The sequence below is a fragment of the Microcebus murinus genome, chromosome 21 (assembly GCF_040939455.1).
Source record: "Microcebus murinus isolate Inina chromosome 21, M.murinus_Inina_mat1.0, whole genome shotgun sequence".
NCBI lineage: Eukaryota > Metazoa > Chordata > Mammalia > Primates > Cheirogaleidae > Microcebus > Microcebus murinus.
Window position 1 is genome coordinate 7518194 of NC_134124.1, and position 25499 is coordinate 7543692.

The 25499-nt window shown below is 42.7% G+C and overlaps 1 protein-coding gene across 5 annotated transcripts; it reads right to left on the minus strand.

Moving 5' to 3' along the window:
• Positions 1–671: 671 nt before the first annotated feature.
• Positions 672–25150, minus strand: DNAJC18 (DnaJ heat shock protein family (Hsp40) member C18). 5 transcript variants are annotated; one of them, XM_075996098.1, is made up of 10 exons: positions 25031–25150; positions 24383–24477; positions 22545–22631; positions 20133–20319; positions 15736–15881; positions 12460–12645; positions 11597–11706; positions 9936–10045; positions 7168–7340; positions 672–894 (listed from the first exon to the last, which is right to left on the minus strand). In XM_075996098.1, the coding sequence occupies exons 3-10, from the start codon at positions 22582–22584 to the stop codon at positions 770–772; spliced, it is 1077 nt and encodes a 358-aa protein (XP_075852213.1). In that variant the 5' UTR covers positions 22585–22631; positions 24383–24477; positions 25031–25150; the 3' UTR covers positions 672–769. The 5 variants fall into 5 exon arrangements, with proteins under 5 accessions (XP_075852213.1, XP_012604482.1, XP_012604484.1 ...); XM_012749028.3 differs by having other exon boundaries at positions 25012–25150; XM_012749030.3 differs by having other exon boundaries at positions 25100–25129.
• Between the last annotated feature and the right edge of the window lie 349 nt (positions 25151–25499).

The following is a 25499-nucleotide window of genomic DNA, read 5'->3' on the forward strand; positions in this document are numbered from 1 at the left end:
TGGGTTCTATGATGGCCTGAGGAGCCCGCACTGAGGAGCGGAGACTCAGTCTTGAGTTTTACCTTCACCCCTGGCCCCTGCGTCCCATTGCTGAGTTATCCACTGAACTGCTTCAAAGCTTGATAGTTTTTAATTTCTGGACCCTCTAAAGGAGAGAGGGTTAAGGAAATGATAGAATCTCAAATCAGGCAGTTTGCTAATGCTACTTACTGAACAGAGATTGGGATAATAGAAAACTATTGACTACAATAGTTTAACTTTCTCCATATTCCTCTTAGAAAATGGAAAGTTGAGTAGGAACGTGTTCCAAAGGCTGAATCCCAAGGGAGATGATGACTCTACGAGGGGAAAGGTATAATTCTTGGCAGACATTGTAAATAACTAATATTAAGCTGCTTTGGCTAAGCCTAGGAATGCCTGGGTATTAAGACTTCACTGACGAAGGGAAGAAGGAAGAAGACATGAATCTGCTCTGGGGTGCCCTGAACTACATTCATAGAGGAAGAGTAGGTATGAAACAGAGAGCTGAATCAAATGCTTTGCCATTAATTTAACTTAGAAGAACTATTCCTGGCCCCTGGATCCAATCCCCAGGCAGAAGTCTGTGATGACCAGTCTGGCTCCATGCTCACACTCCTCAACTCTGCCCAACAAAGTTAGCAAATTGTAAAATGTCCATCATTTCCTAATTTTGTATTATAAAATGGAATTAGGAACATAAATAATAACAAGTAGCAAAATCCCAACCGTGTGTCGGACTATTGTCCTCTCAGCCACCTCTGCGTAGGCCAGTGAGTTTGGAAAGTTTTTCACAGTTTTCAAGTTTCAGCGACTCTGCTTTCTGTTTCAATCGTTCATCTCTGTATAATCCTGCCAAATTTGTCAACTCTGACTCTGAAAGATAAAAGAGGTAACCAATTCATCAAGAGAGCTAGAGCTCCTTTGTTTCATTTCAATATTTCTGGAATCAAAGCTCCTTTTACTTTATTCAATGCTTTATCTTTCAATTAAAGTTAAAAAACATTTACTCATGTATTCAAGAAACAGGCACTGGACCAGGTGCTGAGGATTAAAGGACATCTGTGATCCTGCAGTCCTACAGTATCTGTGCTCCTTATAAAAGCACCAGTCTTAGTCCTTATCAATAAAACATTTGGCACCAGACTTAGGAAACCTGCACGTGTGCAGTAAGAGGAGCCTTCTTCATAGCCTTCCTACCAATGGTATTCGATGGCAGTTGGGAGAGAATGGAGTCCAGTCGCCTGTTTCTGTCATCTGAAACAGACAGCTGCTTCAATCTTTCCCCCAAGTTACTGCATCGAAACTCAAAGGCGCTGCCGCACAGCCTGCCTCTGGTGAGGATGCTTGTACACGAGGCCAGCCTGCGGCCCGCTTCCTTCATTCCCTTCCCACATGTGGTCCTCAACTCAAAGACCAAAGGCAGCTGGGCTCTTTTAAAAGTGAAATCATCTGGATACAGTGACCTTTGTCTCCTTGACTAAATGAATTTCATTTTCTCTTCATGGCAGAGAAGGTCATGTTATTTTTAACCAGAATATAATCTCTGCTGTGTTTCCTGACTCAACAGCGGTTTGGCTGCCTCTATTTTTATTCTTTTGTGATGTTTCAGAGACATTCTGAAGGAGGAATGCCTGAAAAGCACCTTCAGAGACGTGCTGCATATTAACAGGATGGCATGTTTGGACAGAGTGTGGCTTCTGAAAGCCTCTGACAGCAGGCAGCTACTCAACATTTAAAGGACCATACTTGTGAAAATGCTATTTTAATCATTTTAAAATATGCCTATCCACCCTTAATCATCTTGCTGACAGATTTTGTTTTTTGTGGTAGAACAAGAGGTACCTGTCTGATTAATCAGCAAACTGCCTAGAAACAGGAATTAATATTTAGCTAGGGGAACAATGGCATTGCTTTCTGAATACATTTCTACCAACACAAAACACTGGCATTTCTGCTCACAATGATTCTATTTACACTAAGTAAGGCCTAAAGTGCAGATTAAGTGTAGGACTCCAGGGTGAGGGATGGATATGCATGAAAACCCTCCCTTTACAATGGGGGCTGCAGAGCCTGGGCTCTAGCCCAGCAGTTGCTTGGCAAGCAGTGGGTCTCCCAGGCTCCAGAACAATGTGCTCTACCCTCCTTGGTGAGGTTGCCTGCGACCCTGGCCAGCCAGGGCTTGCCTTGGCACAGCCATCCTCGCAGGTGATGGGGCTTCATGGAGGGTCACGCGCACACCTAAGTGAAAGCTCTCTGCTCTTGCATCCTGCCCAGAGCTCGGCACTAACTTCCCATCTTGGGCTTCGCTAGCATGTGGGAAACCTGTTCAAGAGGCCTCTTTGAAATCAGTCTATGCCTTCAGTCCTCTGGAGCCACAGAACAGATTCTGTCATTTTGCTTTTCCTTGAAATTATTTCTTTATATTTTTTGTTTATTAAACTTTTCTAAATGCCTCATTCCCTGAAATCTCCAGAAAACATTAAGGGCTAGTGATTCTTAATATTTTCTATTAATACACTGAAGATCACTATAACAAGTTGATGAAAGATAACTGCTTCTCTCAAAACATTACATTGTTTTTCACAAAGCTCACTGAAACCAAGTCAGAGACCCCTCCCTACTCTAGAGGAATGAACTTGCACAAGGACAGTGTATTGAGGAACCATGTCCCCACCCCCACTACTATGCTTAACTTCTCTCCAAACTTCCAGTGAATCCTTTCATCCTTCTGTGAACAAAGGGTCAACTCAAAGACTATGTTACTTTTGACAAGTTCTGTTAATATTCAATAACTTCCAAGTATCTAAAAAAAATCCTCAGGAGGGGCAGGATTAAGAGAACACCTCTTCCCCCTTGCCCTGAATGACAGTGTCACAGATGGACAGAGCAATGATCCTTAAAAGTAAACAGACTCAGAAAAATTGCCAAGAGAAGCAAGTCCCAGGGCCTCTCTTCCTAAAACACCCTGTATAAGAGCCTATATTGGAGTTTAGAAGCCGGAAGACTCCAACAGACCCCAGCTACCCTCATGATGCAGCCCCAAGAGACAGTGCTGCATCCAGTCTGCAGTGCCAGGTCAAGTCAAGCCTGGACTCCACCAGGAATCAGGCACTTACCACGTGCCAGACACTGTGCTAGGAGTTACAACCATATCATCTTCTATAATCCATAGAACCCCTCTAGAAGGAAGTTTTTCTATCCCCATTTCAAAGCCTAAGCTTCTACCCACTCTGTCACCCTGCTTAAGGGCACAGAGAGAAGTGCTCCTCTGCCAGGCAGGGGCCAAGAGCTCAGCTCAGCTTGGCTAGGCCAGGAGACAGCTCCTGCCTATACTTTTGTCCAGTTCAGCTGAGTGGCATCGCCACTTCCCCTGGCATCAGGTTTATTATCTAGATGCAGCTATGAAGGAGTAAACAGGACAATTAGTGTTCATAGTAAGAGAGTACTCATAAAAGTTCACCCAAATTAAGCATTCAAGGGAGAGCAGAGCAAAGAAGTGAACCAAAGATTTAAAAAGTCAATGGCTAACTTTGCTAAAAACAGTTTTCATTCGGTATTTTGCCAAGAGTGAACTTTGTTCTCAAGTGGCTTTATTTTTACAACCTCCCAGTGCTATATTTAACCTTGTTGGCTGCACTTGCTGCTGGATTGGGAGGGCAGATGCTGCCTGTTCTCAAATGGCACTTGGGTTGTGTGGAGGCTCCACACAGCCGCTGCACTTAAATGCCAGAAATAGATTTTTAAGGGGTGTGTGCTGATAACCCCCATTTGGAACTCGTGGGTATACACATCATGCTTAATCACTGGGTTTTTATTTATACCTGGAGAGTGCCAAAGCTCTGAAGGAGGCCTCATGGGGATGGGAATGAAAGCTTAGAAGCTGCCTTCGGTGCAGTCCTTACCATGAGCTCCTTGCATAGTTCCAGCATCTGACTGCCACAGACGAGGACGTAGGGTGTGTGTTTGTGTGTGTGTGTGTGTGTGTGTGTGTGTGTGTCTGAAGAATGTAAAATGCAGATTTTCATCCAGTTCTTGAAGAAAGCAACAAATTCAAAACCCACCCAGGGCCAAGAAAATGGGAAATTTCATGATATACACTGTGGCTTTCACCTGATTTGGACCTGTATATATACTGCCTTTTAGTCTAAGGCCTTTATTCTGTTCCAAAATTCTTTCCTGGTTTTTGAAACTTGTAAAATCTAGTTCAACAATGGGATTGGATATTTCCTGAACCCTCAGGTTTGTTTTTTTTTTAATAAAAATGGAATTTTATCCTCCTATTTAACTCCCTCTTATGTCTCATTGCTCACCAACCTCCTCGAGCACCTTGAGAGTGCAGTAGGGCTTTGCCCTACAGACATACAGCAGACAGACAAGGTCCCTAAGGGTTAGGACACTACCCCTGCCCTATTATTCATAACTCTTAGCATCTTCGTTGTTTTCCAGTCCTAAGAATCCTCTCTTCAAAAGACATTTGCTAACCATCTGTTCTGAAGCAAGGACTGTGCCAGGGACCTAGGACACAAAATCAGTAAGACACGGTTCTTGTCCTCAGAGAGCTCTCAGTCCCGCAGGGAAGACTGACATGTACCTATGGGACTCCAATACTGTGTGATCAGAACTATGTTAGTAGGATTAACAAAGTGCTTTCAGAACACAGAGGAAGAAGAGGCCGACTTGGGGGCAGAGTTGTAGCACACGATGGCTCATCAGGGGCTTAGCAGCCCTGTGACCAAAGGGCTCACTGTTAGGTGTTTAATGATACCCAGTAATCAAATTTTAAAAATAAGTTAAAATTTGCTTTTTAAAATTAACCAAGGCCATTTTAGAAGACACAGTTACTAATGGGATGTGTGCATGTGTGTGGAATTCAAATGGGATCAAAAGTGAAACTGGGGCCAGCATGATGGCTCACACCTGTAATCTTGGGGCTTTGGAAGGCCAAGGAGAGAGGATTGCTTAAGGCCAGGCATTTGAGACTAGCCAGAGCAAGAGCAAGACCCTGTCTCTACAAAATATAGAAAAATTAGCCAGGCATGGTGGTGCACGCCTGTAGTCCCAACTCCTTGGGAGGCTGAGGCAAGAGGATCACTTGAGCCCAGATGTCTGAGGTTGCAGTGAGTTATGATGATGCCACTGCACTCTAGTCCAGGCAACAGGGCAAGACCCTATCTCAAAAAAAAAAAGTAAAACTGGTCCAGGTGTGGTAGCTCATTCTGGTAATCCTAGCACTCTGGGAGGCCATGGCAGGAGCAATGCTTGAGCCCAGGAGGGAGTTTGAGGTTGCAGTGAGCTATGATGAGGCCACTGTATTCTAGCCTGGGCAATAGAACAAGACTTTGTCTCAAAAAAAAAGAAAAGAAAAGAAGTGAAACTGTTGACTGAGAGATAGGGCTACCTGTGCGCTGGCACTCCCTGGTAACACTCACTAGAGGTATAGACCAGTGGCAGATGTTGTCACCCCACTGTCTCTAGAGAGGACAATAGGGTGGAAGGCCTGTCACACCCACCCCTACTCAAAGGGCAGACCCAGGGAGTCACGGTTGCTCTGTGTAGCCATAGCCAACTGAAGGTCAGGGTAGGGGACACTGACTCAATATCAGCAACCTCTAAACCTTTGGTCTGGTTCAAAAAGTTTGGTGGCTTGGCCAGGCGTGGGGGCTCACGCCTGTAATCCTAGCACTTTGGGAGGCCGAGGCGGGCGGATTGCTCAAGGTCTGGAGTTCGAAACCAGCCTGAGCGAGACCCCGTCTCTACCAAAAATAGAAATAAATTAATTGACGAACTAAAAATATATATACAAAAAATTAGCCGGGAATGGTGGTACATGCCTGTAGTCCCAGCTACTCGGGAGGCTGAGGCAGGAGGATCGCTGAGCCCCGGAGATTGAGGTTGCTGTGAGCCAGGCTGACGCCATGGCACTCACTCTAGCCTGGGCAACAAAGTGAGACTCTGTCTCAAAAAAAAAAAAAAAGTTTGGTGGCTCAATTAATTTCCCTATAGGAAATTAGGAGACTTGGACCAAACCAGCTAGCACCAAGAACTTAAAGGGAAGGCTTGTGATGTAGAAAGGGGTCAATAACTAGTAGGGTTGGGGAATGCGGGAGAGTGACAAGGAGAGTAGCAATCATAGTAAACTATGTCAAACAGCAGGAAGGCAGTTGGCAGGGAGAGGAGCGTGGGGCAGATGGATAGAAAGAGGGAGACCCAAAGACAGACAGGTGACTGGTGCTGCTTAAATTCCTAAGATTTCCAAGTCTTGGGCCCAGGTATCTTGTTAATAAACTCCCCACCCCCTGCCTTTTCTGGTAGTATCCTGAATGGGCCTCACTCCTCTGACTTTGTTCACACAAACAAGTTAGCCCAGGGCTGGGTACAGTGGCTCACGCCTATAATCCTAGCACTTTGGGAGGCCAAGGCTGGAGGATCACTTGAGCTCAGGAGTTCAAGACCAGCCTAAGCAACATAGTGAGACCCACCCTGTTTCTACAAAAAATAGAAAAAGTTAACCAGGTGTGGTAGCACGTGCTTGTAGTCCCAGCTACTTGGGAAGATGAAGTAGGAGGATCACTTGAGCCCAGGAGTTCGAGGATGTAGTGAGCTATGATCATGCCACTGCAATCTAGCCCAGTCAACAGAGTAAGACCCGGTCCCAAGGAAGAAAAGAAAGAAAGGAAAGGAAAAGAAGAAGAGAAGAGAAGAGAAGAGAAGAGAAGAGAAGAGAAGAGAAGGGAGGGGAGGGGAGGGGAGGGGAGGGGAGGGGAGGGGAGGGGAGGGGAGGGGAGGGGAGGGGAGGGGAGGGGAGGGGAGGGGAGGGGAGGGGAGGGGAGGGGAGGGGAGGGGAGGGGAGGGGAGGGGAGGGGAGGGGAGGGGAGGGGAGGGGAGGGGAGGGGAGGGGAGGGGAGAGGAGAGGAGAGGAGAGGAGAGGAGAGGAGAGGAGAGGAGAGGAGAGGAGAGGAGAGGAGAGGAGAGGAGAGGAGAGGAGAGAAGAGAAGAGAAGAGAAGAGAAGAGAAGAGAAGAGAAGAGAAGAGAAGAGAAGAGAAGAAATTATCCCAAATAAGGAGACTGGAGGGGTCGGGAAGATGGAAATGCTCCTCATCCTGGGAATCAGGGCCACCAGCTAAAACTCTTTCATAGCATCTTACTTTGTTGTTTCTCCTTCCAACAGCTTGTCTGGATGTAATCGATATAATCCTTCTCTATTGTCTTCTCCAGTTCACGCAGAGATGCTCCTCTGTAGGCCTTGTCAAAGTTTTTGTCCACAAAGTAAGGCACCTGCAGGTTCTCAGTTTCTCTAGAAATGGTATAGCCCAAGGCCCTGAAACAAGAGAGAGACTCAAGTGAGCTTATAATATTTGGCAATATCACAGTCAGCAATGGCCTCACAGATATCATTATCATAATCACCTTTCCATAGGGCAGATGCAGATATCTTTTTCTAATATACCCAACACTTATTAACATTTATTAGCAAAGTTGTAAGTATCATATCATAATAATTGAGATTATGGGAGCACGTTCACACTGTGAATTCAGCTTTAGCATAATCAGTTTATTCTCTTAAAAGATTCACCTCTCTTAAACTGCTTTCTATGCTAAAAGTAGAATGCTGAATGTTTAAAAAAATAATTTTGGCCGGGCGCGGTGGCTCACGCCTGTAATCCTGGCTCTCTGGGAGGCCGAGGAGGGCAGATTGCTCAAGGTCAGGAGTTTGAAACCAGCCTGAGCAAGAGCCAGACACCGTCTCTACTATAAATAGAAAGAAATTAATTGGCCAACTAATATATATAGAAAAAATTAGCCGGGCATAGTGGTGCATGTCTGTAGTCCCAGCTACTCGGGAGGCTGAGGCAGCAGAATTGCTTGAGCCCAGGAGTTTGAGATTGCTGTGAGCTAGGTTGATGCCATGGCACTCACTCTAGCCTGGGCAACAAAGTGAGACTCTGTCTCAAAAAAAAATAAATAAATAAAATAAATAATTTTTATGTTGTGGAGGACCTAGCATGGTACTTGACAGAGAAGGCTATTGTAAATGCTGGTTGAAGGAACTGATTGTTACAGGAAACTATTTACAAAAAACTAGATAGCCTATATCAACCAACAGCCAATTTTAGGATATGATAAAAAGTACTTCAGGCTGGGCGCGGTGGCTCACACTTGTAATCCTAGCACTCTGGGAGGCCGAGGCGGGCGGATTGCTCAAGGTCAGGAGTTCAAAACCAGCCTGAGCGAGACCCCGTCTCTACTATAAAATATAGAAAGAAATTAATTGGCCAACTAATATAAATATATATATAAAAGTTAGCCGGGCATGGTGGCACGTGCCTGTAGTCCCAGCTACTCGGGAGGCTGAGGCAGGAGGATTGCTTGAGCCCAGGAGTTTGAGGTTGCTGTGAGCTAGGCTGACGCCACGGCACTCACTCTAGCCTGGGCAACAAAGTAAGACTCTGTCTCAAAAAAAAAAAAAAAAAAAGTACTTCATATATAGCTACTAAGTGAGGATTGTGAAAAACTCAGACAAAAGATTTCAGTGATGCTCCAGGGCTAACTCTCTGTGGGTCCAACGCATCTGATGATACCCAGTGCTCAGAAACATTAAGAGGTCTGAGTTGACTAAATTCTAACCATAAGGAAGTATAGAGGGGAGCTCAAACTCAAGTTAAAACAATGTGACATCAATGTGCAAAATCCAAGCTGGTTTTGTTAAAAATGGACAAATTCCATAATAAAGGAACTATATTTGGCCTTTCCCCAGCCCTCTCCTTTGATCTTTCCACTTAGGGATCTTGCCAGATTATCTAAGAGCTCAGGCCATGACTGCTCCCACCTCACTGGGAAGGGATTAGCAGAGCAGGTCCCTGCTTGCCCCACTGGCCTGACAAGAAAGGAAGCTGAAGTACAATATGGAAAAACATGGGAAGTTGGGAAACAGAAGGAATCAGACCAGTGTGACCTAATGGCAATACCTTTCCCTGAGTCTCAGGATCGTTCTCTGTAAAAGGAAGACACTGTCCTAGAATGATACAGTAATCACCCACAGAGACTCTTCTTGCTATGTATTATCCCATAGATTAGGCTTTTTAAAGGTTTTTGTCCACAAAACTATAATAATGAATGATAACTTATTACTTATTATTATTTTTTTAAGAACTAGTGATTCTCTAACTTTAGTGTAGACCAGAATTATCTGCAGGGCTTATTAAAACTCAGATTTCTGGTCCCCACCCCAAGAATTTCTAATTTAATAAATATGGAGGGGGGCTCAAGAATTTACATTTCTAACATGTTGTTAGTTGATACTGAGGATGGCCAGTCTGGGAACCAAACTTTGAGAACTGAAACAATTAAAATAATTAGTTGAAGAAACAAAAAAATTCCCATCAGTTTCTAATCTATATATAATAACAAGCATCATAATTAATTTCTATATTTTTAGCAAAGACATGTGATACTATAGTTTGACAATACAGCCTTATTGTGAGTAAATGTCCCCTTCTTACAATTTTTAAATGGAAAAGAATCACTTAATTCCAGTTACTCAGGCCCACAGGGGTCCAGTAATCCTATCACAAGCTCAATAGGGTCCTTTCTAACTCTACCATGGTGTGATAACGATTTAATATGAACCTCAAGTTATTCCATTGATCCTTCAGAAACCAGTTATTGCTGTTCTGCAGCTGACCAGATGATGTCACTGTAGAACAAAATAAGCTATCTCCTGAGGCACACATGAGGCTGCCTACAGTCTTTTTACTAGGATCTCTACTGTTACTATTTCGCTGTTCCTTTAGACATCAAATCGGTGTTTTCTACAGCAGAAGGTGAAATGAAATGTTAGTAATGTATCAGCAAAACCTTCAAGTCTTTCATTCTCCAGATTGTTACTGAGAAAGATTATAAATATCTGACTTACGATTTATAGAATAGACTATATGGAGGATTAGCAGCCAGCAGCTGAGTAATGACAGATATAACCACAATCACAAGAACTGGAAGCAGCTGAATAAATGCAGAATATGTCGTCTAAAAAAGAAAAAAATATTTGTTGTAGTGTTCTTTTTTAACATAAAGTTTGGCCCCAGTGCAGTAGCTCACACTTGTAATCCCAGAGATTTGGGAGGCTGAGGTGGGAGGATCAATTGAAGCCAGGAGTTCAAGACCAGCTTAAGCAACATAATGAGACCCTGTTTCTACAAAAAATAAAAAAAATTGGCCAGGCATAGTGGCCTGCACCTGTAGTTCCAGTTACTCCGGTAGCCAAGAAGGGAGGATAGCTTGAGCCAAGGAATTCAAGGTTACAGTGAGCTATAAGCCAAGACTGCACCACTCACTCTAGCCTGAGTGACAGATCGAGAGCCTGTCTCTTAAAAAAAAAAATGAAAAATCAAAACCAAAAAGCTTATTTAAAAAAGATAGTTCTCCTCCTTCCAAAAAGAAAAAAAAAAAAATACAAATTACCAGTACATGCACAGGAGGGTTCCCAAAGCCCAAGACTTTTCTGGGAAGGCTGTACTTTTAGCATTTCCTTTGAGCATCATGTTAGTGCTTCAAAAATTTCAGATTTTGGAGCATTTCAAAATTTACGTTTTCAGATTAGGGATGTTCAACCAGTAATTATAATGCAAATATTCCAAAATCTGAACAAATCCAAAATCCAAAGTACTTCTAGTTCCAAGCATTTCAGATAAGGGATACTCAACCTGTACCAAACAACCCTTATTCTCTCTGCCAAGCAGGCTGTAGGAGGCCCACCACCAACCTAGACTGACACCCAGTAATCCTGCAGCCCCCTTTTCTAAGACCAATGAAGCAGACACCTCTAAGCAAGTCTTCCCAAACTGTACCTCTCACATGGCTCTAGGTGCCATGTCAGGATTACACAAGTCTGTGGCCTTGGCCATATCGGACTGGACTGGGGAACATCTAACTCTTGCAGGGATAATCACATCCTCTTTCCTAGGAATCTGGGGCTGAGATTCATCACCCTTCACTGCTAGGTTGTCCCCTTTAGAAAGGACACATGCTACTCTCAGGCACCGTAGACTAACCATTTGCAAGGAGTATAACAAGCCAGGCTGCTTACAGAAAACAAACCATAGGCAAAGAATGATGGGAAAACTGGAAACAATCTGGCCCCAAAGATTCATGGAGAGCACAGTTGCCTAGAAGACTGACAGCATCCCAGGTCCTGGTTCTTGTCCGTCTGAGGCCCAGCCAGGTTTCTTGCCCTTGAGCTTCATAAGACTCCCTTGATCCCTTACTTTAAACAACTTTTAGTACTAAATATTTTGTAGGGGGTTCTTATTTTCTGCGGTAAAGAAAACCTTGATCAAGACAGCCCAACAGGGAAACTGAGATCCTGAGATAGCCACCAAAGAATGGGTAGCAGGGAGGAGACAACATTCTGGCCTATCTGTGCCAATTATCCAGCTCTTCTTACAGTTGCCTCTGTTTTCCTAAAGCACATTTTAGCAACACATCTCAAGTTTAACTTCTGAAACTTGATCATACACCATAAAGGTAGGCTCAGTACAACTGTTTATGGGCAGCAGCTCTCCTCTCCTCCCTAGACACCTGAGGTTTATCTTCTTCCTCTTCCTTCTGTGTCTGTGTCCTCTCATGTCGGTGCCGCCGGCGGTAATAGCGAGTGTCATCTGTCACATTTGAAAACATATGAATATTTCCTGGAAAGGAAAAACAATACTTAGCATCGGATATGGCAAACACCTATTCCTTGCCTTTTTCAAGGTCCTTGTTCCCAACTAGGTTTGTTAAGGATAGAGGATCGGCCTATTACCCAGTAGAAAAATAAGACAGTAGGTAAGCCATGTGAACCAACTGGAGATAGATATGCTTAGCTCTGCTGACTTCATTTAAATAGTCCTTTGCAACTAGTAAGCAAGAGAACCGTGAAAGGCTAGAAGAGAGAGAGCATTTGGGTCATGAATCCTATCTGGCATGTTCATGTCTGCTTCCATGCCCAATATCAGATTGCATCACTGGGATCTTTTAATAGCAATTCATAGAACTCAATTTACTTCCTAGGCATTGAATTATCCCAACTTCCAACTTGTTGGGGGGTACTTTTCTAACTCTTATCTTTGTAACTGCTATTTTGTAATAATCATAATAGGAATTTTGTTCCTTGTTTATAGAGCACTTAAAAATACCTAATTCTCACAGTGACTCTGTGAAGTAGGTATTATTATCAGCCCCATTTTTCAGGTGAGAAAACAGGGTCAGAGAGACTAAATGATTTGGTAAAAATTAGGCACAGCTGGAGGCTGGAGACTTGCCTCAAATTCCTGTTCAACTGATTCCAAATTCTTGCTGTTTCCACCATACCACTGTCCCTCTATTCATATCTTCAAACAGGAGCTTGCTGAGAGCCATAAATAAAGAAATATTTTTAAGAATGATAATTTTGGGATACTAACCTGTAGGAAAATGTCCTCCGAAGAAGACATTAAATAGCTCTTCTGGGGTGATGTCAGCTTCAAAGTCCCTGTAATAATTATAAGGTCTGGGTCGAGGGGCAGTGAAAGTCACTTGCTCATCTCCATATTCATCATAGCGGAGTCTCTTGTCAGGATTGCTCAGGACTGCAAAGGCATTTCCTATCGCTGCAACCAACAAAAAGAAGCACATGAGCACACAGTCTTTGCTGTAGCTGAAGGTGATCACAGCAGCAGCAATGAGCTTGAGACAGAGTTGATTGGTGCTGGACAACTTCACAAGGGCCCAAGGAGAGGTGCTCAGACTGGAAAGTTCCCCAAAGTGCTTGTCCTTGAGGTTTTCCATGATTTAGTTTGATAAACCAAACACAACACTGGAATCAGAGGGAGTAAGAACTACTGCTGAGTGAGAGTTAACTTCTTTTTTTTTTTTTTTTTTTTTTTTTTAAAGCCAGTCAAATTTAGCAGTGGAGAGAGTTAACTTCTAATCAACAGTCCTTGAATGATCCCAGCTATCCTAGAAGCTAGGACCCCATCGCCCAGCCCAATTCAGGTTGCTAATTACTGTAAGTCCCAGACATGTTGGGGAAAAGCCCTCCATCTGGCCAGTACTCTTCATTCATCAAAAATGTGTTTTTACTCCATTTGAGAGCAAGCAATAGTTTACAGTTGGAAACAATTCACACATAAGTAATGGTATTCTAATTTGAAGTCAGAAACAATTTCCTGAATTATCTCCAGAAACAATCTTAGTAAAAACCCTCCTGCTGGGCTAAAAACAAAGCTTACTTTAGAAAATGGTCTTTTGAAATTAAGAAATGTATCTTCAATGTCTCAATGAGGGATCAAAGACTAAATAGATTAAATATGCCTGCCATTACCTCTCCTCCCTACTCACAAATGTACAAACTTTGCCCAATTTCATTTAAACATGCAGTCAGTAGCACCAATCAATAGAAACCTCAAAAAAAATCTTTTAAGACATCCTACTCCCTACCTGTAATTCAGTCAATATTATCAGAAACACAGAAAGAGCATTTCATTATGATTCTTCTACCTAGGGAATTAGTAAATGTTTCTGGCAATAAAACAGCTAAGCTGAAAAAACAAAGGAACCTAGGCCGGGTGCGGTGGCTTACACCTGTAATCCTAGCACTCTGGGAGGCCCAGGCGGGTGGATTGCTAGACGTCAGGAGTTCGAAACCAGCCTGAGCAAAACCCTGTCTCTACCAAAAATAGAAAGAAATTAATTGGCTAACTAATATATATGGAAAAAATTAGCCAGCATGGTGGTGCATGCCTGTAGTCCCAGCTACTTGGGAGGTTGAGGCAGTAGGATCGCTGAGGTTGCTGTGAGCCAGGCTGATGCCACAGCACTTACTCTAGCCAAAAAAAAAAAAAGGAACCTAAACAAATTTGCTTAAACATTCACATTCCTTGAAATTTAACAGATTTTCCAAAGAAATGTCATTAGTCTGTGAGAAACCTTTCATGAAGGTATAAGAGAGCTTGGGTTATCTAATTGTTTTCTTGGAGAAATTGTAGGGAGAACTAGATTTACAATGGCAAATCAAGAAAGGAAGATTGTCCTCTGAGATGAATGTTGACTTTTAAAAATTTCTCAGATCCATCATTTTTTACCTTTTCTTTTGAAAAATGTCAAACCTACAGAAAAGTTGAAAAATAGTATAATAAACACATGTATACCCTTCACCTTGTCACACTGTCACTCTATGCATACTGTAGTGACTACAAATTTCTTTTGCTGAACCATTTGAAAGTAGGCTATAGATATTATGACACTTCACTCCTAAACACCTCAGGATATAACTCCTAAGAAGACAGACATTCTCCTATATGGTCACAATAGTATTATCACAGCTAAGAAAATGAACATCATCAAATCCAATATATCTATGTAAGATCCATATACTACATTTGGTTTTATATCTTTTACTTTTTTAAAATCTATTAATAGTAGAACAGTCCTTACCTTTTTTGTTTTTCATTATATTGAATTTTTTGAAGAACAGGTCAGTATTCTTGAAGAATGTTTCATATTCTGATCATTTCCTCATTATTAGATTCAGGTCAAACATTTTGGCAAGAATACCACATAGGTGCTGTACCACATAATGTTATGTTGTCTGAGGATTGGTGATACTAAGTTGGATCACTTGGTTAAAGTGGTGACAGCCAGATATCTCCATTATACAGGAATTTTCCCCTTTGTAAATCAGTAAGTATTCTGTGGGGTGATACTTTGAGATCATGTGACAATAACCTACCACTCAATGGTTGTATCATCCACTGATGATCCTCTTGCCTAAAAATGACTTCATTGTTGGGTAAGGTTCTTAAAACTTGTATTCATGTGTTGGGTTTAAAATATTCTTTAAGAATACATTTCTGGCAATATCATGGAAATCAATGAAAAAAAGATTTGATCTATAACTGTATTTATATTATTTTTTATTTTTATTTTTTTTTGAGGCAGAGTCTCACTCTGTTGCCCTGGGTAGTGTGCAATGGCATCATTGTAGTTCACTGTACTTTCAAACTCCTGGGCTCAAGTAGCTGGGACTACAGGTGTGTGCCACGACACCCAGCTAATTTTTTTATTTTTAGTAGAGATGGGGTCTCGCTCTTGCTCAGGCTGGTCTTGAACTCCTAAGCTCAAGTGAGCTCCCATCTTGGCCTCCCAGAGTGCTAGGTTTACAGGCATGAGCCACCTATAACTGTATTTATATTCTTTTTTTTTTTTTTTTTACTTGTACCAAAGGCATGTGGCTATGTATTTATATTCTTAAACACAGCTTTTTCATATGAACATGTTAATAATAAGGGTTTCATGACCAAAGAGTTCCATGGTCAAAGAAGTTTAGGAATGTTGCCCTACTCAAAAGCAGCCATCAGCAGGTAAGTTCTACAAGAGAGATCATCTCTGTTTCTTTCACCCTGGAACCTGGTCTTCAATAAGAACAACTTCAAAAAGGTCTTCAATAAACATTTGCTGAATCAATGAATAAATGGTTCCAAAAGGTATTACAAAGAAACCAAATATTTTTTCCCAAAAGAAATTAAGGTAATTGGATAAAGGCCAGTAGGAGCTATGCTGATATTCACTGTTGAAGAGGTGTGGCAGCGAACAAGGAAACCTTGTTTATGGCCTTATAAAAAAACTACGGGAAGGCTAAAAACAACTTGCTATGACCAACCATTACATGCACAGCACTAAGCATTAGTTCAGGATCAGACCTTTGAAAGCATCTGTTGCTCCAGGAGCACAGTTCTTGTCAGGGTGAAATTTCAGAGCAAGTTTTCTGTAAGCTTTCTTAAGCTCTTCATCACTGGCATTTCGAGAAACTCCCAGAATTTCATAGTAATTTCTACATTTCTTGATCCTAAAAAAAATCAGAAACATGTATGTCTATTATACAAAGGCCCCTTCTGTATAACTACAAGGTATTATTTTGCAAAGTGGAAGGCAAAATAATACATCAATCCTCTGCTAATCTATGAAACCTAAAACAAATCTACAAGAAAATTAGCACATTAATGAAACACTCAAGTTCATTAACAATGAACCAGAGCTTAATGTCTTTCCAGGTACTTTTACATCTACTATTTTACTCTTTCTATATGCTTGCAAGTGAGTACAACAAGTATGCTAATCCCTACATCAAGGTTCAGGCTAAGATCCCGAGAAATGAACCACAGAACAGCAAAGCTAAAAGAAACAGTTAACCACCCCATTTGTTTATATTTTTCTCTGTTTTTCTTTTTTTGTTTGTTTGTTTTGTTTTGTTTTTTTTCTTTTGAGACAGAGACTCACTTTGTTGCCCAGGCTAGAGTGAGTGCCGTGGCATCAGCCTAGCTCACAGCAACCTCAATCTCCTGGGCTCAAGCAATCCTACTGCCTCAGCCTCCCGAGTAGCTGGGACTACAGGCATGCGCCACCATGCCCAGCTAATTTTTTGTATATGTATTTTTAGTTGGTCAATTAATTTCTTTCTATTTTTGGTAGAGACAGGGTCTCGCTCAGGCTGGTTTCAAACTCCTGACCTCGAGCAATCCGCCCGCCTTGGATTACAGGCGTGAGCCACCATGCCTGGCCTCTGTTTTTCTTTATGGCTATCCTTTTTTAAAAAGTTTTTTAAAAGTTTATATATATATATATATACATATATATATATATATATATCAAAGGAGTCTTCAAAGGTGCAATCCTTCCACACTTTCATAATGTTCTATTAGAGTTCTCTTCCATAGATTTGACAATGCTTTCCATTGAGTACCACATATAATGAACCTTAAAGATCTTTATGATCCTCTGATCAAGAGGCTGAATTAGTGTAAAGACATTGTGCTTATGGGCAAGTAGACCACTTTGACGCCTTCAGTGTTTAACTCATGGGGCTCTGGGTAGCCACTCTCGAAAGAACTTTAAAAGGCAGTCCTTTACTGGCAAGGTAATTCCTGACTTTAGGGACAAAGCATGGGTAGAACCAATCCAGAAAAAGGGTTCTTGTTGTGCAGGCCTCCTTGTTGTACAACCAAAAGATTGGCTTCTGTTAATCTTTTCCCTTAAAGGCTTGTGGGTTAGCAGCTTTATAGATAAGAGCAGTCCTGATCACAAACCTGACTGCATGTGCACAAAACAGTAGAGTTAGCCTATCTCTTTCTGCCTTAAATCCTGGAGCTTGCTTCTCTACCTTACAAATAAATGTCCTTTATGGCACTTTTTTCAAGAATAGGACACTTTTGTTGCACCAAAAACCTATGCCAACATCTTTTCTCCTCAATGATTTTTTAAGTTGCATCTAGGAACTCGTTTGCTGCCTCTTAGTTGGCAGAAGCTGCTTTCCCTGTTATTTTGACATTTTTTAAGCCAAATCTCTTTCTAAAATTATCAAACCATCCTTTGCTGGCATTCAATTAATTCTCCAGCTTTAGATCCTTCACTTTCCTTTTGCTTTAAGTTGTCATATAATGCTTTTTATCAAATCATATTAGAATCTACAAGTATGCCTTTCTTATAGCAATACTGCACCCACATAGAATCTGCATTTTTTATACAAGATAAAAAGGTATTTTGCAACAAGTGTAAGGTTTTTACACCTGCTGGCATAGCTACACCGACAGCTTCACAAATTTCTTTTTTCCTTTTTTAAACATAGTCCTTACACCAGGTTCATTTATCTTGAAATGGCAGGCAACTGCCGCTGCACACCTCAATGTACAGTACCTATCAAGGAGTTCAACTTTTTCTTGTAATAGCATGACTTTTCTCTGCTTATTGAGAGCACTTCGGTATCACTAGTGGCACTTCATATAGGTCCCATGGTGTTATTCAAAGTTTATGGTATCGCACTAAACACAATGAAAAATCCTTGAGAACGAACTGCAAGAGATTACTGTTTACTATAATATGCAATTTACGGGAGAGAAACTGCTCACACAAAGATGATTAGCATCACAGGGTGTTTTAAGTGGATACTCACAACACTTGAGCTCAGCACAATAACAATAGGAAGTGGCTATGAAATTATTACAGTAGAACAATATGTACTACAGTTAATTTTACACAGTTATGATTTAATACTGCATCTCTACATTTGTTTACATTTCTCTCAACTGCAAATGGTGCCATGTACAGCCTGTGATTGTGTATGTATGTTTTGATAAACTTTTTTTTTTTTTTTTGAAAGACAAGGTCTTGCTCTGTTGCAGTGGCACAACCACAGTTCACTGCAGCCTCGAACTCCTGGGCTCAAGGGATCCTCTTGCCTCTGCCTTCTGAGTAGATTGGACTATAGGCACACACCACCATGCCTGGCTAATTGTTCTGTTTTATGTAGAGATGGAGTCTCACTCTTGCTCAGGCTAGTTTTGAACTCCTGGCCTGGAAGCGAGCCTTTCGCCTCGGCCTCCCAAAGTGTTAAGATTACAGGGGTGAGCCATGGTGCCCAGCCAAGATGTATAATACTTTTTATATGTTGCTGGATTTGATTTGCTAGTATTTTAGAATCTATGTCCATATAGGTTATTGGTTGGTAGTTTAGTTTTCTTGTGATATCTTTGTCTGGTTTTGGTTATAGGGTAATACTTGCTTTATATAGTGAGTTGAGAAGTGTTCCCTTCACTTGTATTTTTTTGTAAAAGTTTGTGAAGGATTAGTGTTAATTATTCTTCAAACATTTGTAGAATTCACTAGTGAAACCAGCTGGGCCTTGGCTTTTCTTCATGGGAAATTTTTTGATTATTAATTCAATCTCCTTATTTGTTGTAGGTCTACTTGGATTTTCCATCTTTTCTTGAGTGAGTTTCAGTAATTTTTACCTTTCTAGGAATTTGTCGTCCATTTCATGTAGGTTATCTAATTTGTTGGCATACATAGTATTTTTTTATAATCCTTATTATTTTTGTTAAGATTGGTAGTGATAACCTCTCTTTCGTTCCTGAATTTAGTTATTGGAGTCTTCTCTGACTCTCTTTTTTTTTTTTTTTGGTCAGTCTAGCAGCTAAACGTTTATCCATTTTGTTGACATTTTCAAAGAATCAACTTATGGCTTTGTTGGCTTTCTTTTTTGTTGCTTTTCTAGCCTCTATTTCATTTATTTCCACTCTATATTATTTCCTTTATCCTGCTTACTTGGGTTTAGTTTGCTCTTCTTTTTCTAGTTTCTTAAGGTAGAGAATTAGGTTATTGACTTGGAGTCTTTTTTAAAAAACAAGCATTACAGATATAAATTTCCTTCTAAGCACTGCTTTAGCTGTATCCCATATGCTTTGATGTTATATTTTCATTTTCATTCATCTTAAATCATTTTATACTTTTCCTTCTGATTTCTTTTGTGACCTATTTGCTTGTTAGGCATTTGTGATTTAATTTCCACATATTTACAAATTTCCCACATTTCCTTCTGTTATTTATTTCAGAGAATATATAGTATATGATTTCAATCTTTTTAAATTTATTGAGGCTTGCTTTATGGCCTAAGATATGGTCTATCCTGGTCGGGCGCGGTGGCTCACGCCTGTAATCCTAGCACTCTGGGAGGCCGAGGCGGGAGGATTGCTCAAGGTCAGAAGTTCGAAACCAGCCTGAGCAGGAGCAAGACCCCATCTCTACTATAAAAAGAAAGAAATTAATTGGCCAACTAATACATATAGAAAAAATTAGCCGGACATGGTGGCTCATGCCTGTAGTCCCAGCTACTCGGGAGGCTGAGGCAGAAGGATTGCTTGAGTCCAGGAGTTTGAGGTTGCTGTGAGCTAGGCTGACGTCACAGCACTCACTCTAGCCTGGGCAACAAAGTGAGACTCTGTCTAAAAAAGAGATATGGTCTATCCTAAAGAATATTACATTATCCTTGAAAAGAATGTGTATTCTATTGTTGGTAGAATGTTTTACAGATATATGTCAATCTAGTTGGATTCCCCTCCCTCTCTTAAAGTAGAAGCAGGGCAGTCAGCTCACATTATACCCTAATTTTCCCCTTCTACCTAGTCTTCCCTCTGAGGTTAAGAAGCTACTGTGCTTCAATAATAATAATAATAACACTCAATACTTACATAGCACATCCTCTGTTCCAGGCACTCTTCTTAGTACTTTACATAAAATCATTCATTTAATCCCACCACATGCTCACCTTTGTACTCCAAGCAGCTGTTCCTCACTGTAAGTAGAGTTGCCCTCACCCTGCCGAGTCTGATTCCGTTCATTTTCAGACTTCTTTTCCTTTTGTGCCTTCATGCAGTTATAGCAACCACAGGGGTCATGACTCTCAGGAGGTCTGTCTTCTGGGTATTTGTTTCTTCTAACTGCATCAATGTAAGCTGCAAAGCAATAGCCCCTCCATTAGGCCCCTGTCTGCCCCTTCATATCAACTTTGCTACCTGCCTTAACTCTCTGGGAGGCTGCCTGTAAGCATGAGAAGTGAGGACCAGGCTAAGGATGTCATGATGACTTTTAAGCATCTAAACAAGCCAGTGGCTCATGCTTATAATCCCAACACTTTTGGAGGCCAAGGCCAGAGGATCGCTTGAGGCCAGGAGTTCAAGACCAGCCTGAGCAACACAGTGAGACGCCATTTCTATAAATAATTTAAAAATCAGCTGGGTGTGATGGCACATGCCTGTAGTCCTAGTTACTCAGGAGGCTAAGGTAGGAGTCAGGAGGTAGGAGGCATGAGACAGGAGGATTGCTTGAGCCCTAGAGTTTGAAGTTACAGTGAGCTGTGATTATGCCACTACACTCTAGCCTGTAGCCTTATGCCACTACACTCACTCTCACAGAGTGAGATTCTGTCTCAAAACAAAAACAAACCAAAAAGGCATCTAAACAAAGTTGAATAAACATCTTCCCTGAGAAAACAATATAGAAAGTATAGGAAGCAACCAAGAAAAACTTAAAAATGCTAGAAACATGAAGCACAGTAATGTCCACCATACCTACAGCAGTCAGTCAGCAAAAAATCTTGACTCAGAGCCAGAAAAGGGGCTCAGGAAGCCTCTGCCCAATAGCCTGCCTGCCTTTAGTGCACCACACATAGAAGCCTATTTCTCTGTGGTCCATAGTCCAAGTGACACTGCTCATAAAATAATATTTCGGCCGGGCGCGGTGGCTCACGCCTGTAATCCTAACACTCTGGGAGGCCGAGGCAGGTGGATTGTTCAAGGTCAGGAGTTCGAAACTACCCTGAGCAAGAGCGAGACCCTGTCTCTACTATAAACAGAAAGAAATTAATTGGCCAACTAATATATATAGAAAAAATTAGCCGGGCATGGTGGCGCATGCCTGTAGTCCCAGCTACTCGGGAGGCTGAGGCAGGAGGATCGCTTGAGCCCAGGAGTTTGAGGTTGCTGTGAGCTAGGCTGACACCACGGCACTCACTCTAGCCTGGGCAACAAAGCAAGACTCTGTCTCAAAAAAAAAAAAAAAAAAAATTTCTTGTTGCAATGTTTCCCATCCCTAGGATTTAAAGTAGAGAAGAGTTCAATGTTTTTAAACTAACAGTTATAGAACTAATATGTACCAAGACAGATCAGGGAGATGTATGGGTAAGACCTACTCCTGACCACAAAGAATTTACAGTTTAATGGGAGAGGATTCAATAAATCCTAACCTCTGCAGACTGTGAAGACGATCATAAGCAATCCAATCAAAAAGGGCAGAGGGCCCATGTCTTGTCTGGAGGATCTGGCAAAGGCTTTAAAAATATCGTTCTTCTGCTTAACAAACCTCAGTGATTACCCACTGCTCTTTGACACTATTCCTTTAAGTCTGCCTGGCTAATTCCAACGCATCCTTCATGACACCATATATAACACTTTCTCTATGAAACCTCCCTTGACACCAAGGCTGTGTTGGTTGACTTATCTGTGTGCTCCCCAAATCTCCGACCTTGCTCTGTAGCCCAGGACTTATTAGCCCCTGTGGTGTAATTGGCTGTTTACCTTTCGATCTCTCTCAGTGGACTGAGAGTTCTGTAAGCTCAGGGGCCCGTGTCAGTCAAATCCCCGCTGCAGGATCAGCATAATGCGGGGTACATAATATGCACTGGATCAACACTTTTTGCCTAACTGTAGGATGAAAAGGCCGGCCTATCGGTCCTGATGCAGACTGGAGGGACGAGATCAAACTAGGACTAAAGGCCAGGTGGCCCAGTTAGAGGGAGGATGAGGGCCAGGTAAGCAATCTACGGGAGATGGCAACAGCCCGCGGGCCCTCCAGTCACCCTAGCACTGGCAGGGCATGACCGCGGAGGGCCCTGGGCGGGGCACGGGAGGGGCGGGGGCGGGGCTGGGGGCCCGAGGCAACAAGTCATCACCGGTGATTCTGGGCTCCAGGCCGATCCTCAGCTTCCCTGTTTCCGGATCCCGGCCCCTGTCCTGGGCGGTCCCTCACCCCATCCGGAATCCTACTCAGATTCAGCATCTTCTCACAGGCCTCCGTCTTTCACCTCAGGCCCAAGATCTCAGCTCTTACGCTCCTTCAGGAGTCCCATCCCTGCTCTCTCCCGAACGCCGCCCTGTCCCACCGTCCGGCCGGGACCTGGTACCTTCGGTCCAGCGCTCCCCGCTGCCCAGAGTCGCCGCCATATCTGTTCCCAGTCAGCAGGTCCGCTGAGCCTCCCCTGCGCCCGAGGCTGAAAGAGAAGGGGGCGCTGAGCGCGGGGCACGCTGGTCATTGTAGTCCAGTCCATATGTGCTGCCAGGGCACTGGACTACAGCTCCCGGCAGGCCCTGCGCAAGAGGCCGTCGGGGATGCAGAGATTAAAAGGGGCTGGATCTTTGGTTGGGAGGCCTGTGGAGGTTTAACAGTGCGAGTTTACCGCTGCGCGGCTATTGGCTTTTCCTCATCTATAGCGTTGGGATAGTGGCTTCGGCCCGCCTGACCCTGCGGACATCCAGGGAGGAGCGACTGAAGTCCTGCCTGGGAAGAACTTCGCAAAGTATAGGGTAGAGGGTGATAGTATGACCATTATTATCCTCAGAGAATGTCCTTTTTAAATATACGCTAAAGCCTATTCTGTGCAAAGTCTAGGCTAGGCCCTGGAGATTCAGAGATGGGTTTGGGGGATGACGACCCCAGCCCTGGGAAGCTTAAGAGCCAAGATTTATGGGGTTAAAGGACAGTTGGGGTTTGCCTCCTCCCCCAGGTCCTCAGGCACTGCATCATCAGAGGGACCACTACGAGTCAGGTGTAGAGAAGGAAGAAAAGGACAGGTACTGGGGCAGTATAAGAGCCCTTGTCTTTGCTGCTCTTGTCCTTTCTCCAATCCATCCTACTCAAGCGCCCCTCCGACACGTTTTCTTCTGTCGTTTCCTTACTTTTCTGAAGAACCAGGCTCTAATAGTAAAAAGGAAGAAATATTCCTGCTCTTCCCCATCTCAGTTTACATGGAGTCTAGCAAAGAATAAAAGCAACTTCATCATGGCTACAGTGTCCTCACTCACTGACTCATGCCTGCAGGTGTGTGGTTTGGGATGGCCAAAGATCATATTTATAAAAGCGAAAAATGGTCGTGTTCATTCCCAAACAAAAATTTGCCTGGATTTTTCCAGGACCTTATCCAAGAAGACTGAATCAATTATGATATCAACAAGCAGGTACTAAGGCAGTTGGGAGGGGAGGGAAGTTGTGGAGAGGTATAGTCCTGGACACAAACTGGAAGTGTCAGAGCCCCAGGTAGCGTGCACTTCCAACATTTCCCTGCTTCGTGGACATCATGCGCTCAGAACTCTGAGAGAACAAGGCCTTTCAGTGGAAAAAGCACTGGCCTAGAAGTTAGATAGTGGCTATAGTTGAGGTTTTGCCATAAATTATTGTGTGATTCTGACCAACTTCTTTTTCCTTCTCCTTTTTGACCTCACTTGTAAAATGAGGTTGGAGACTCAGGTGTGGTGACTCATGCCTGTAATCCTGGCACTTTGGGAGCCCGAGGCAGGAGGATTGCTTGAGGTCAGGAGTTTGAGACCAGTCTGAACATGAGCAAGACTTTACTAAAAATAGAAAAATTAGCTGAGCATCATGGTGCATACCTGTAGTTCCAGCTACTCAGGAGGATCCCTTGAGCCCAGGAGTTTGAGATTGCAGTGAGCTATGATGATGCCACTGCACTCTACCCAGAGTGACAGAGTGAGACTCTGTCTTAAAAAAACCAAACTAAAACAAAAAAAGTTCCAATGGGAGAGAAAGGAAGACATCCACAAATCTAGGAGGAAATAGAGTCACATAATATTTTCCAGCAGATTTGAATAGAATTTAGTAGTGCTAGCCTGGCTTGGGGAAAGTATATGCCAAAACTAGGCCAAGGGGGCCTGCAGTGATCCTTCATCTGCTAAACCATCTTACTTTAAGGCCAGCCTTAGGTTTCTATCAGTTTTCTCCACTTACTTTTCAAGATATTTGTTGAACTGTAGTGAATTCTTGCTGGTGACAGTGAAGATTGTCATGTGCACTATATGACTGAGATGCTGCCCCATCCAGCCCTGCAGGAAAGATGCTGAGTAACTGATCCCCCTGACTGACGGCACCTGTGTGCCTGAGCTGGTTTGTTGGTTCCCCACCCTTCAGTTACGGGAAGAAATGAGAGAAGGACACTCTGCAGCAACCCCCACCCGCACCCCAGGCAACTGTTCCTGCTTTAGGACCATGGAGGCCTGTGTGGGAAAAGAGAGGAAGTCATCTTGTAAACGGCCACCATCCTGTTGTCTAGACATCACGGAAGAGATGTCTCAGAAGCTGCAAGAGCTTCAGAAGGCTGCGCTCAGTTTCCTGTCAGGTGGAGTCTTATATTTGCATAAATAGTAGGATCCTCCAGCAGAATCCCCTCTAATATAGTTTGCTCCAGAGCAGAATTCGGTGTTGCGTTCATCCTCAACCTCTTCCCAGAGGACAGAGTTACTTAGCAACAGGAAAATCCACATGGCTAACGTGGTGCTGCGGTGTGTCAGGATAAGAGCCTTTCAGTCTCGAAGATTACTAATGCTAGCTAATCGCTCCCCCCCCATATAAATAAATACCTTTTGACTAACAGCTCACATTTGCAGGACATTGTCCAGAATCAGAGGAAAATTTGTGGCCTTATAATGGAGGTGTCAATGGAGTTACCTAGAGTGAAACCCATGTCCGTGACCTGATTAGTCCAGTATGACAAGCGGCTGAACCAAGTGCCATGGCAGTTAGAATAATGATAACATTCCAAACGGAACCCAGTACTTCCAGACATTGTTATGTCACCTGGAGGCGTCCATTACAATGGTGGATTTTGGTGCCAGAACTGGCTAGTGAGTCACGTGCCTTTTGCAGTATGATTTAAATCAAATATATATGAATTATTTTTATTTTTTTATTTTTTTTTTTGCTGCAAGGAGTGTGTGCATTTTTTTTTTTTTTTGTTTTTTTTTTGCTTATTTTTTTATTTTTTAATTTATTTTTTATTTCGGCATATTATGGCGGTACAGATTTTAAGGTTTCAATAAATGCCCATTTCCCCCCTCCCCCCATGAAT